The sequence below is a fragment of the Lonchura striata genome, chromosome 3, assembly GCF_046129695.1.
Source record: "Lonchura striata isolate bLonStr1 chromosome 3, bLonStr1.mat, whole genome shotgun sequence".
NCBI classification, from domain to species: Eukaryota; Metazoa; Chordata; class Aves; order Passeriformes; family Estrildidae; genus Lonchura; species Lonchura striata.
This window is the reverse complement of record NC_134605.1, coordinates 34,058,898-34,073,840: the sequence shown is the minus strand read 5'-3', so window position 1 is coordinate 34,073,840 and position 14,943 is coordinate 34,058,898. Positions and strand designations below refer to the sequence as shown.

Sequence of the window (14,943 nt, the reverse complement as noted above, 5' to 3'; positions counted from 1 at the left end):
AGATGTTTCACACACACGCTCCTCCCCCACCCTCAGATATTCTTAGTCAGTCTTTTAATAAAACCAGATAACCAAGAAAACTCCATGGAGAACAGTGAGATATCAGCACTGTGTCAATATTAAAAAGAACAAAACCTAAGTAATTAAATCTGGTTTTCCTGTTATCAGTTCTGAGAAAAATAGTGGGAAAACTAATAGAGGATTGAATTAAGGATTAAAGGAAGTAATTATAGCTAGAAGCAACCAATGTTGCTGGAATCTGATTTGGTCCTCTGAAGATACTAAGGTTGCCTTACAAAGTAGACCATCAGAATGCCTTCCTTTTCAATTTCTGTCTTCCATCATCACTAGTCCTGTTTTTTTAAATTGGGTTCTAGCTTTAAGCAAAACAAACAAATGAAAAACAACTAGGACTGCTGCGTCTCCCCCTCGAATCCACCAGAACAGATCCCCTGTGGAGCCTGGCCAGCTGTGCAGTGGGGCGAGTCGGGCAGAGGGAAGGAACTTCTCCTTGGATCCCGGGGGGCTTGGAGAAGTTCCCTCGTGAGTCCAAAGACGAGCTGGTCCCACAAGCAAAGGAAAGAGGCGCTCTCCCTCAGGATTAGTTCCAAAGTTTAATGAGGGCCTGGAGAGATCCCAGGCCACATTGGACCTTGAAGGGCATCCAAAGCAAAAGAGAGGGTCTCCTGGCCCAGAGCAGCCAGATATAGGTGGGGGCAGGGAAAACCGAACAGCCAACGGGGAAGGACAGGGGAGCGGCTCTCTGGGGGCAAGGCGTCAGAGTGACCACTGAGGAGGGGGTCGGGGAGGAGTCCCAGACAGGGTCCAGTTACCTGGTGACCCTGGGAGAAGGATCTGGACAAAGGGGAAGGGTCACCAGGTGATGGACACATCACCTGGAAGGAGACAGGGGGATGGGTTGGGGTTTGATGGACATACAGGTACTGATGGGAAAGCTGAGATGAACCAAACAGGTACAAAGAGGGGATATGGAGGGACAAACCATTATGAGGGGATATACAGTGCAAACACAACTCTACAAGGACTTTTTAATTAATATTGTCTCACAGCATTTACCGTTCCCCAAACTATTTACCACTGAAGGACATTTCCCACACTTCCCTTAGATTTTTGGAGTGACTCAGTCTCAGTGGATCAGCATCGTTGTTCTTTAGCTCCTGAGAGAAACTCTTGCAGCATATGCATGCTGACTTGAATATCTTGCTGATAATATAGAATATAGTAGTATTCTTCTGAGAGGAGGGAAACATCCAGGATTAGTATGCTCACTAAATCCCAGTAATAAGTTTGCTTCACATATTTCTTAAAAAAACTTACCCCATAATCCTGAATACATTGTAGATTCAAAAAAGTTCAGAAATAATTGATATATGTTTATCTATCAAAATTTCCAGTACTTTATTTTCTACCCAAGTCCTAGCTTTAAAAAAAGCAGTTTCAAGAATGTGGTGGAATGAGGAGAAGAAAAAGCAACTGTAAGTTGAGCATAGCAGGAGTAGGTAAATGTCATATGCCAAAAAAGTGATTAAAAGATTTCTACAGATGCAGTCTTGCAAGATTGGAGCCCAAAAGGCTTGGGTGTGGTGGATGAGCAAATGAAGATGCTTCAAATTGGACCATTTCAGTATCACTTAGTTACACATAGCTGAGTGGCATTGCAAATCCAATCCTCTCAGTTGGTTCAAGTACCATGAATGAGTAGGATTATATTTGTATTGTTTAGAAGAAAACCTCTGAAAAATTTTCTGAAATGAATTAGTTATAGAATTCCTTTTTCCTTGTTTAATAGTCTTTGCTCTGTCATTTCCCTTATGGCTAAAATGTCTCAGTCAGGGGCTGCTGTGAAGGGCAGTGCTTGGTCTGCAGTATGGTAAAGAAGTGAAATGTGCTTGATGAGCAAACCCAAATGTTAAATCTCTGGATGATCAAATCTTGTTTCATATTTTCATAATCTACTCCACCCCATTGGAGGGTCAGAGGGTTTAACGCACAATTAATATGTGCATTAAAGTCTTACTTAGAAAACAGCCTAGTTCTTCCCCCCAGCCCAAAGTTTTAAATATTTTCATTTTTATACAGCTTATGAAAATGAGTAATACCTTGATATAATAGGAAGTAGTTTTTAGATAAGGTTTAATTTAAATTATATCTGGATAGAAATGGGATATAACTTGGAACAAAACTAGACAAGAATTTTCTATCATATTTAATTACCTTTCAATTTATGACATAGTAGGAAGGAGAGTAAATCTACAAAAATGTGCTTCACTTTAAGAAACTTCTTAAGAGAATGCCCTTTTTTATCTATCCTGTACTAAAATATTTTTAACGTGCGTGTGCATTATTTATCAGTTCTAAAGGTGTTAAGGCTAAGTAGCAATCTAGCTCTAAAATTTGTATATGCTATTGCTGAATTGTTTTGACTCCAAAGGAAGAAATTACCTCTTTTATTACTTTTAATCTCTTGTTTCTAACAAGAACTTGTGTTGTCTTAGGTGCAATAGAGATGCCACTTGAGAAATTCACCATTAGCAGTTTCACTTGTATTTTTTAGAAATTCTCTATATATGTTAAAAGACATGGAGTCTTTTCATGTAAGTGAATTGAAACAAGGGTCCTGTGGCAGATGATTATGCAAAAATCATATGTCATTAGAGAGCATTTAAATTTATGTAGAATTAGTGTAGTGATAGGGCAAGGGATTAAGGTTTTTCTTAAGGTTTTTCTTCATTTTCCCTGTACCAGTAACCTCTCTTAAGCAACTTTTGCTGACACAGAGGTCTCCCTTGTATTTGATCTAAAATTTTAGATACTTCTCTTCCACCCTTCTGATCCTCAAGAATTGGTATCCAAGAGAAAGTGGTTGTGGATCCCAGTTTTTGCTAAAGGAAGGTTCAGCTGAAACTGGTAAGACCAATCATGGATCGAAGACCTTTATCTTCCTGAGACTTCTATTCAGGGATTAGCTCCTGAGTAACCTGGGTAGCTGGATCAAACATCTGTTTTAAGGACTCTGCAGAAGCTTTTTTATGCCTTCAGTTCTGTCCTCAGCTTCTTAGGAACTCTGGTTTCTAATCCTGGCCAGCTTGCTCAGGTTGTTTCTCCTGCACTTTAGCAGACCACGTTGCCATCTGAAGCGCATCAGTACCGTGGTGGTGTAACACTTGGTGAATTGGAGTCTGCTCCTTATCAATGAGGCAGGTTTATACTGAAGGAAAGCTCTACATTGCTGATAGCTGAACCCATCCCATGTTTCATTCAGCCTTGCAGTAGGCTTTTGTTTAATGGTTGATTAATAGAACACTGCAATCTTTTGGAAGTTTTATAATATCTGGAAAGAGGTGTTTAGGCATTTTCATCTAGTTTTTAAAATCCTCAGAAGTTAAGAAATGGTTAATATTTTTCCCAGGAAAACTATTTTGCTTCATTCAGCTCTGCTGAGATATTCAGTCCTGCTGACAGACTGCACTGTACTGAGTATCCACAAAATGCAAGGATAATAGGGATGATATGTAACCTTTCTAGACAACCCATGTTTCATGTCTGTCTTCTCCTGATGTCTTCCAGGAGAGGTAATGAATTGCTGAATTCAGAGTTCAAGCATTCCCTTCCTTCCCTGCTACAGCTGCCTCAGGAATTCCCATGTGTTCTCAGTGTGATGGTAGATTATTGCTGCCTTGGCATTGAGCCTCACCATGTGGGTTGTTTTGGCCAGCAACCATATTTTCCTGAAGTACACAAATGAGGAAAAGATGATATGTTTGTTGGTTGGTTGGTTGTTTCTTTAAAGCCATCTCAGTATCAAACTTGAACAGAAGCTCTTGAAACCTGAGGTATTTCTGGAGCCCAATGGCTGACTCCTGAGTGTCAGAGACCTCAGACAAGGAGAGGAAACATGAGAACGTTTGCAGAAGCAATAGCCTGTAAATCTTTTGCAGAAGAAGCTGTAAGACATTGTAAATACAGAGGTCTCTGCTTGCATCTTTTATAAGGTCAGTGTTTTTTGTCTGTATTATCTGTTAAAAATACTCATCTGTGGTCTTCCACCAGCTTTTAGGAAATACTGAATTGGAAAACCTGAAAGACATTGCCATCTAAAGGAAGAAGCACATTTCCCAAGAGTTAAACAAAAAAACCCCATTTGCACTGGAGGAGGAAATATCAGTGATAGCTATGCAAGCAGTTTCCTTTTTATGGAAATATATCCATAGTGCTCTAATCTGACCATGTTTAGAGTTAATGGTATGTTTACTCCTCCACTTTGAAACTTGAAAAGAAATTTTAAGCCAGATAAATTGAAGTGACTCCTAATTGTATCTACTTTTAGGTGGTGTTTTATGCTTGAAATTAGAATGAGGTTGTAGTGTTTATAAAATTTGGTTTGTTTCCATTCTTTATAAGCAAGCTGGTGTTTGAATTCTTTCAGCTTATAATAAGCTGGTAGATAAGTCTTTCTGTTACAATTTTTATTTTCACTTGTTGGTCTAACAATTAGTGTGTACCTTGATCACACTGAGTATTGTTTTTCCTCTTTCTCCTGAGACTTCCCACTGTGTTTCCTGTCATTAATTCTATTTAATCAGCTATTAGCTTGTTTGGAAATTGAATAAGTAATGTAGTTGAGAATAACTTCTGACTTGAACAGGCAAATTTCTGTTTGTATCACAGAGATCAATAATGTCTGTTGTCTTCAGACTCTCAAGTGCACAGATGTCTAGGAAGATCCATGTACATAATAATGCAATATAATTATAATTTGGATGCTTGCATTTTAAAAGTGATGTAGATATGAGAATTCCCCAGCAGTTTCCAATGGTACTTGGAGCAGATGATAATATCAACATTACAGAGGTTATATGAAGAGTATGAAGTTGTGTTTCCTTTAGAAAATAGAAATAATAGAAAATTAGAAAATAGGGAAATGTCATGTCAAAATTCAGCAGCCACAAATTCTGCTTCTTTCTTCCTTCTCAAAATATTGAATAATTAAAAAGTGGCACTGAAGGTTGTAGACCATTTTAAAATGAAAACTGGTTTCTCACTGCTGTTCTTTGAAATGTCATTGGTGAATTTCAGTCTGGTTTCTACAAAAGCATTACAGTTCTTGCATACATGATTTCTACTACACAGAAAGGGTCTCATTAATTGAGGAGAGTTCTTTGGTCTCAAAACCTCTTAGATTTTGGAGCAAATTTTGGTCTTCATTTTAATTCAAGATCAGGTTGAATGGGACTCTGAGCAACGTGATGTAGTTGAAGTTGTCCCTGATCATTGCCAGAGTGGGAGTGGACTAGACAACCTTTAAAGGTTCCTTTCCAACCCAAACCACTTTTTTTATTACTGTCTCTAAACTTATTCAGAATTGCCCTTGGGGATTTGAGAAAGGTATTTAATAGCATGGAAAAATGAAACATGAAATAATTATTAGGGTCTTGGTTTTTTTCTTGTAAAGAGAAGAAAGTGGTCATGAAATTACACAGTCAAATAAATTAAACAGTAATGAAGTTTGGGGAAGTTTCTACGGGTTTTTCCTTTTTTGTTGGTTTTCAGGTGGTTTTTTTTGTTTGCTTCTGGCAAAGCCATCTCTGATGGCTTAGTTGTAGAGAGAGATCATTCAAGAGTAAGAAGGCTTGGAGTTACAGAAATATGGAAGTTTATTAATTACTTATAAAATTATCATCTGTAAGTGATTTTTGACCAGAAGTGTTTTATTTTTAAGAGGATCAGATATTTATAGTTCCTCACTAAACAGTAGTTGAATAAAAAGAAATAGCTTTTCATATCAGAAATATGAGAAATATCAGAAAACTGACATCTTAAACTAGTACCTTATTTTTAGATTTGAAATATTTGTTATAGTATGAAGGATAAAGCTGATAAACCTAAAAAAAGAGTAGCTGAGGTACACAGTGGTAAAAACCATAGAGATCTTCAACAGAAAAAAGCCACCTGCTGGTATGGCAAAATGTGAGAAAAATGCAAGGTTGAATTATTTTATGTTATATTTTATTTCCTATACTGATGAATTCAATACATATATTTATGTACTTGAAAAAAAACCAGCGCACTTGAAAAAGTCAGTGTGTTTGGTCACTGGTCGTATGCCTACTGCATCACTCTTTTGTGTCTGTCCTTTTCTTCTGTCTCAGCCCTCAGGGAAACAGAGGAGTTGATTTATATTAGTCAAAGGATGAAATTAAGTTTTTTTGTCAAATGAATTCTTTAGATTCTAATCAGCTTTGGAATCTACTTGATGTGAATACTGATTTTTATGATAGCTGCCCTTGCTTAGCATCTGTTTGCTACTTCCTAATGCTAATACTATGCAAAAGATGCAAAAAAAAAAAAAGTTCCCTTTTATGGTATCTTTAATTAAAAGCTAGGTAGTTGACTTTTGTAATATTTAAAAGCCCCCTGTGTATAGAGCTTACTATACTCATGGAAAAAATGGAAAAATTCCCTACTATGTTGGGTGTCTCTAACAATATCTGGATTTTAAAAAGGATTTCTTATTTGGGAGCACACTGACTTTGATTTCTCAATAAGTAAACCTCCTGAAAAAATAAAATAGGAAGAACTTCCATATGAGTCTGTTTAGATAGCAGTAAACAGAGCATTAGCAAAGAGTCTCATAGTAAGTGTTATATGCAGCTTCCACAGTTTTTCTGTCATCTCTCTTTAGAGGTTTATTATTGATCTTTGAAATAAAACACTGAAATATTTCCATGAAAAAAAAAATTCATTACTTATTTTCTGAATACTATCTTTAAAAATGCATGAAATGCAATTTTGCTCACTGAATTTGTAAGCAAAAACTCTCCAGTCTGTCTGACTGAATATTTAGGAAAATTCTAGTTGAAATTCATGTATGGTGGTGTCCCAATGCCTTTGGCTTTGCCTGCAGTGGAGGCGGTGGCTTTGTCCTGTCTGCTTAACTCACATTGTGGATTCACGTGTGAATAATATGGAAAGAATTCTTCAATCATTTCATGAGACTACTAGATTCAATATTTAATTTTTCTGTATCATCATCATTTATATCATGTACTTGATGGTAGCCAGGGTCTTGCAGTTAAACTTTCCTTTGCCACTGTCAAGTGTTGATAATGCTCTTCTGAAAATTCCTGATTTCACAGTACCCTTAAGTGCTTCTATTATTAATACATCTGTGGAAGTTTTATCTACTAATGTAAGTGTTAATAATGTTAATGCAAATTGTACTAGATTGCTGCAAGGGGAGGGAGGGGGGGGAAAGACTGTGATAAAATCTCCACAGGAACGTGAAGTATGTTTCAGGAGTGCTTTTCTCTAGTCTCAATGCTTTAGACTTTAATTTTGTTTTGATCCTCAAGATAAATATTCCTCTTGTCAACACACCCCTGCCTCAACCTTCCCATTCACTGATACTAAATCTTTTTTTCCAGGGTGCCTGTTCTTATTTTCATAGCCATTATGCCTTGTGCCTGGAGAACTCTTTTGATCCTACCATCAAAACTGCTTTTCTGAGGCTAAGCAAGCCCTTCTCACTTTAAATCTGTTTAATAACAGAAGTAAATGAACCAAGATAATTGGATTTGAAGTAAAAGTTGTCATTTACAAGTATTCAATTTGAATTTTTTTTAATCTTCTTCCTTTTCCTTTTTGCACTTTTGGGGACATAAAGAAAAAAGCTTAGCGATTATATTAAAAAAACCTCAAACAACAAAAATCAAACCAAAATAACCCCACCACCAAAACACCTCAAACATAAACTAAACTAAACTTATTTATCTTCTGAAAACTTTAAAAACTGATTTTAAAAATCAGACTATTTATATTGCTGAAGGAGTCACTTTCCTCAATGTATGTGTTGATGTACATCATCTAATTTCTGCTTCTTTATATACTGGTTTGCCTTGCTCTGTTGTTGAAATTTCTAGGATTACTTGTAGGGTTTTTCTTGTAATGATGATTTTTTGGTGTTGGGTTGGTTTTTTTTGGTTGGGTTTTTTTTTTTTTTTTTTTTTGGTTTTTGTTTTTTTGTTTCTTTGTTGGTTTGGTTTGGTTCGGTTTTTTAGCCTGAATAACTGGAGATAATTCCTTTTATCAGTCAGGTTGATTTTATATTTGCAAAATTTTAGTGCAGCGAACTTCTTCCTTGAGATTCCTGGTTCCTTCCAGGCCATGCCAGCACCCTTTCAGGTGACATTGCTGTTTGATTCTTCTTATGTCTTTCTGGGCCTTCTTGTAAGGTTATGTTGTACCCTGGTACAGGACTGTTCTTCCTTGTTAAAAGGACATGTTCTTGGCTTGACTTGAGTGCTGTTATGGTAATAACATGCCAAGAGGCTTGTTTCCTTGCAACCTTTGCTAATAAGGTGTGTTAGGGGCAGCTTCCTGGGAATTCAAGTATTCCCCTCCCTTTAGTGCTAGAACTTTTGGATGCCACAGTGCCATTTGAAGTTGCAGTGGTGTCACTGCAGCCATGTGCATGGAAGATGTCCTACAGGGTGCCCTAAAGGGCTGTCTTCTCCTGGGGTAGGTTTAATTGTAGCACCTTCTGCTGTGACTGCTTTCCTTAGGCAAGCTGCAGTTTTGGGGGCAGCAGCTTAGGACCAGCCTGATGCCTTACTGAACAGCTGTCTGAATTTTAGAGAAGCCTGAGAAGGACCATGGCCACTGTCAACAGGCTTAACTCAAACTGACCTGCTCAACTTCCTCAAACCTCGTGTTCCATTACCATGGGTAAGATATGCATAGGTGGATAGCTGCTTGTGGCAGAGCACAGAACTGGGCTGCTCCATCCATCACTCTGCTCAAAAAGGTACTTCAGAAAAATCTAGTTTTCTAAAGCTTATCTTGCTCTCTTGCTGAGAATGGGATCACTTATTCCAGATGTTGTTTTGGCAGCATGACAGCCATGCTCAGCTACCAGAGTTCATTTGGTTTCTTTCTGACAGACTTCTGTCTCCAAAAGAATGTTTTCCATGCTAATAGCCTGGACAATGGTCAAAGGTTTTCGTAGTAGAGCTGGCTGAAAAGAATGGAGACTATTTAAAAATCCATCTGAGATAATTTTCTACTTTGACTTTCTCCTATGCATGGGTTATGTTTTAACCAAATGGGAGGAAAATTTATAAAATTCTGGACTGTTGAGGTTTTGTTTGCTTGCACTCTGAGTATGTGAAATTTTAATTACTTTGAATAGGAGAGAGTCTTTTCTGGAGAAAAGAAGAATTGGCTCCCGCCAATATTTTAAATATCTCTTTCATCCCTTTTTATGGAAGATTGTCCTATCTTATTTAAAGCGGTGATTCATAATTTCTTGTGGTTTAGTTTTGCATTTTGGTTTTTGTTTGGGTTTTTTTTTTTAAGCTGTTGACGGGGAAAAAAATGAGAGGGGGGAAAGTACAATTTATTAATCCAATAATTCGATATTGCAGTTCTATGAGTTACAAGGAATATGAGACAAAAAGAAAGAAGATACTTCTGAGAAAGCTTATTGTGAAGGCAGTAGAACTAAGAGTGGTAATTTCAGCTCATAAAATTTGGAAAATCAAGGACCACAACTATTTTCCTAGTGTGTGCTATTTTCTCTGAATTTTCAGGAAATTTGATCTAACTATTTTCCCAGAGGTCATCTGGATGTTGAATACAGGATTGTTGAAATAAAATTTCAATTTTTATTTAGGCTTTTAATTCCATTTACAGATTGTCTGTACTTTTTTTCTGTCATGTGTTAAAACATATTAAAACATATGTTTTTCTTTAGTAATACGTAGGTAGTTATTTCTGTGTTTCATCCTTCTCAAAAAGGAAACACATCTTTCAAAACAATCTGGTTTGACATCTCTCAAAAATGTCCTGCTTTTGCATGTGAGGTACCAACAACCCATGCAAAATAAGGACATTTGGTTAAGGTACAAATCCCATGAGCCTGACTGTGCTATTTTTTCTTTTTCATTGTTTGCTAGTGGTCATCTTTTTTCTTACCCTTCACCATCTTCCTGTACTATTGGGACAGCAAATGTGAGAAATATTAGTAATTCTGTAAAATTATTTACAGAGTCATCTTAAAGGGAAACTGCTGTCACAAATCCTTTAGATTTTTTGATCACATGTAGCAGAAGCCAGAATGCCTTTTCTTCCTTCTACATCTCTGATGGCAAGCAACACACAGTAAAGAAAGGAATTCCCTCTGTCTTTGTATTTACAAATAAGTTGAGAAGAAAATGTCACACACAAAGGTGTGATAAATAAAACTTTAATTTTTGTACTCTTTTTTTATTTCATCCATTATCCTTTAGTGTTATAGGAAGCATAGTATTATTAAAAAACAACCAAACAAAAAAAACACCAAACCAACAAAGAATAAAAAAAACCAAACCTTTTAATGCCTGCTTTAAAGATGTTGCTGCACTGTAGCATATAGCATATATGTGCATATAAAGTTATCTTGGTGTATTTAACATTATTTGTGATGTGGACTTTACACTTTACAGTAACATGCTTCTGTAATGCAGTAATTTAAGAAGCCTTTTCAAATAGTTTAATAGAGGTTCTTTGAGATTCCTTGACTTTACTTATATTTTGAATAATACCTTACACTGGAGAATATAACAATTTTATCTAACACTGATGAGGTTAAAGGGAATGATATTAATAGCCTGTCTGTTGAGAGGTGGTTTTTCCTCATTCCTAATCTGAGATGAAATGGCTGTTGAGCAATTAAAGAGATATGCATGGCAGAGGAGAACGAAACTTGTTGCTTTTTGAGCATAAAGAATAAGCAAATGCAGTAAGGGCTGATGCTGCTCCTTCTTGTTTAATGTGGGGATTATCTTGGGATACTTAAAATATTTGAAATGGTTATTAACAAGCAGAGTTCTTATTTCTTTAATTCATAATTACAGGATCTTATAATTCTTAAGCAGAATTTTATAGGCAGGAATCATTGCTACTTATCCCTAAAATGTGCTCATTGTTCAGGGCAAGAACTCTGTTAAATGTAAACTTATCAAAAGTCCTAAGCATTTGTCTTTTAAACTGTTAGGTTAATCATAAAGCAAAGAATCTGGAAGCCAACATGCCTATTGTTTCTCCACATTTTATATCTCCCAGTTTGTTAGGCTGTTTTCTTAAATAAGCAAATAAATACTACTTACATGGAGAAAGTAGTTCTTTTAGAATGATCCAAAACAAACTACAGTATTTAATATACCTAGCTTCCCACATTATTTGGTGTCACATTTCACCCTCTGCAAACTGCAGCAGCATCAACACTAAAAGCGAACTTCCAATTATTTTCCTTCAGCTTAGATTTAATGATTCCAGTCTTCCTTTCTCTTAATTTTTCCCAAGATTACACTGGATATAATGTGGTTTCCTAATGAGAGAACACCCTTCTGATGAGTGAATGCAATTTCTGTTATTAGTGTTTCATCAATTTTGGTTATTCAAGACAGAATTGGAGGAGAAGCCTTATTTTGCAAGTCTGGAGAACACAGTAACTATAGTTTTTAAATTCACAGGGCAGAAGACCACCATTGGTGTTGCACACTACCACCTTTATGTTTGTTTGACAGCCAACAGAGTTTGGATGGTTAAAAAAAACCCCTTCAGATTGATAAAATATCTTGGTTGTTGAGTACTAAGACATGAATATGCCAAAGCTGTTACTTGTGCTCTGACTTTGTTTTTCTCTTATTCTTTCACCTTGTATGTGGCTCCTTTTATTGACGGGTTTTTCCTTGCTGTTCTTTGGTTTCAGGTGTGAGTGTCTCACTGGGCTCTGTGGTTTCCCCATGTGCGAGGCAGGCACCGTGCCCCAGATAGTCTCGCGTGGAGATGGGACGCCTGGCAAGTGCTGTGATGTCTTTGAATGTGTCAGCGGTATGTGAAACTTCCTCTAGCATCTCAACAGGAGGGGGTTTTGTCTCTGGGGGATGCTGGGCATTTGGTTATTTTTAGGTGAAGATACTGACGTGGGAAACTGTAATTTTTAAGCTGTCATTCTGCTTTAGTTTCTGAAGCACTTTTCTCTGTGACTCAGAGAATTACAGTTTTAGCAAGACTCTCTCACTGCATGTCTTTCATACAGTCTTTTGCCAGTAGAAAACACTAGAGGCCTTCTAGAAATGAAATTTTTGTTAACTATTACAGCTGCTTGTGGCAGCACTCTTAAGTGAAGGCATGCTGATTAGACTACAGGGTTTGCTTTAAGAATCAAATGCAAAGTAATTTTTAACACAGATGTACAACCTTTAGAAATTATAAGACAGTGTAGGAATATATTTATTATCATTCTTTGCTTTCCAATCTAAATGTTTAGAAAATACTGGAAAACCTTAAATTTTTCATGTGAGTGACTCTTATCTGAGGACTGTTCTATATATAGAACTGTATATATATGCTGTGTATATGGTGAATTGTGAAGAAGCAATATTTGACTATTGGTAAGGGGGAAAATACTCTTGAAGGCTTGCATAATAATTTCTGACCATTAAAAATTACAAGCTGTTGCAGTATTTATTAATTAATATTTATCCAGAAATATTTGATCTTGTTTAGTGGTATGTGTATCAAATGTTTGAAACAGCATTTATTTTACAATTGTCATTGCAAATGGAGACAGAGAGAGAGTTTTCTCTAGGAGAAGGTCTGTGTTATTTACACATAGCAATATTTTAAATATACAAAAGCTGATTGAAAAGTAATAGTACATATAATGGGATATTATATATAAGAATTAAGTTTTCCCATATGAATAAAAGAATTTCTATCATAAAGAGACACAGGTTACTTAGCTTTTAGAGTAATTATTTCGCTATTTGGGTAAGATTATATAAATGCAACTTATCTACTTTTTTTTCATGTGCACTAAAGTAATCATCTTTGTTTCATCTTTGTTTCATCTTTGTTTCATCTTTGTTTCATCTTTGTTTCATATTTGTTTCATATTTGTTTCATATTTGTTTCATTCTGTTAAAGTATCATTTCTGAATCTGATTTACCTGTATGAGACGCCTCAATGCAATGTTTAATTCAGGATTTACTTCAGTAGTTTGAGCAAGAAACAGCCAGTTTCTGATAGGATGTCTCAAAGGTACAAACCACCATGTTAGTTGCTTCTCTTCAGCGTGCATGTTATTTGTGGATATGGCTGACAAAACTGTTGCAGTACATACAGGGTACCAGGCTGAGATGGAGCTGTTTAAGCTGCCCACTTTTTTTTTTTGTGGCATCTTCATGTCCTGTTTCCAAATAGAAGTTAGATTCATTTTTCATTGATAACATTGAATTTGGACTGTCTGTAGCACTCTTGCCCTGGGCATTACTGCCTTATTGTGCACTGGAGCTCACTCCAAAGAACCAAGCTGCTTTTGCATCAAGATTCCTTTTTCCACCTCTCAGGTTTTCTATACTTTAGTAGCTTATGAATACAGGGTAAATTGGAAAAAGAAATAGGGAAGGTGGTGCTACAGAGAGAAGCAGAAAGGGCAGATTGGAGAAAATTTAAGGTTTTTTGGTTTGTCTTATATATGTCCTTAAAAATAATTTTTAATATATTCCAGGCCAGTATCAAAATTATCTTTAATAAGTTCCTCTTTAAAAAAAATAATCATGAGAAAACTGGTCAGAAAAGCTAAATACTTTTTTAGAAAATCACATTTGTTGGTATGTTACTTACTTAGTGCTATAATCAAATTTTATAAACTAATGCTGTGTGATGTGATTTTAAAGTGCTTCAAGCAAACTCCCAGGTGCAGTTATTAATGATGCTCCATTTCGGAAAGAGGAAATAGTTATAAACCTGAAGATGATGAAATATTTTTAAAAATAATCTGTGAGCAATTGTGACACTACTCATGATTGTGTGACATTTGTATTGCATGGTATATCATTGGTAGAGAAGACAGAATAGTCACAGAACATGATCTGCATTGCTTTAGAATTTGGGTTTTTTTCAAATCCATTTTAGCATGTTTAAGTGGGTTTTTTTTCAGGGACAATTATTACAAATAAGCCCTCCACAATTTCTAAATTCCTAGAAAACTAATTATGACAAGAAATTCTAGATGCATGTTTAATGCAACGACTGACTGGTACGTGTGTGTATGTGTGTAATAAATCCCTACCACTAGTTTTGTCAGTTTAAAATGAAGGGGAGGGGGGAATGTTCTCAGTGAAACTGGTAGTTGAATTCAATATCCAGTTCTGTTTTTTTTCTTTTAAATACTAACAAGTGCAGAGGAGATACAATTGATATCAGTAACAGATGGAGAAAGTATCTTACAGTAATAGGCTTAGATCAATTTCTTTGCTTCGTTAAAAAAAAATGCCTTCAAAGCAAGAAGAGTCAAATCTGTAAGATCTGGGACAAGCTGCTCTCAGCAGTAAGGGTGGCTAGCTGTTGGCACAAACTGCTGGGAGGATGCTGAATTCCTTATCATCATTTCCAATTAGAATTAGATGCCTTTTTAAAGCATGTTTTTAATCAAATGCAATTTAATGAGTTTATAGGTGGTAAGTGGGGCAGTTGTATAATCAGCATTACCAACATGTTTTGTTAGTTACTTCTGTGTTTGAAAACCTCTGAAAAACAAGCAAGAGGATGGAATAAAAAAGAAGCGTACATACTCTCATTAGTATTGTTTTCCTGCTATTGTAACATCTATTGAATTAAATAGTTAAAAGAATTAAATAATTCCTTTGGCAGTGGACGTGGCAGGAGGAGCAGTCAGGAAGAATACTGATCATCATTACCTTAAAAAAAGAGTATCCATTACGAATTACTGTATGTAGAGTGCAAAAAATCTAATTTTTATATTTAGGTAACCCTAACAATGGTCAGAATGTTAAAGCAGGCCAGACTTCTGCACTATTTATTGCAATTTTGTGCTAATGTGATAGATGCAGAATTACATGTTCACAGTATGGGTA

At 36.0% G+C, this 14,943-nt stretch overlaps 1 protein-coding gene across 2 annotated transcripts in view; it reads left to right on the top strand.

Moving 5' to 3' along the window:
- Positions 1–14,943, top strand: part of CRIM1 (cysteine rich transmembrane BMP regulator 1) — a 171,579-nt gene that overhangs the window by 92,715 nt on the left and 63,921 nt on the right. Inside the window, exon 5 of one of the 2 annotated variants that reach the window (XM_021528076.3) lies at positions 11,771–11,892. The exons of the other annotated variant lie outside the window; for it this stretch is intronic. Within the exon in view, the coding sequence (XP_021383751.1) occupies positions 11,771–11,892 (122 nt within the window). The remainder of the gene's footprint in view (positions 1–11,770; positions 11,893–14,943) is intronic. 2 annotated transcript variants of the gene reach the window in all.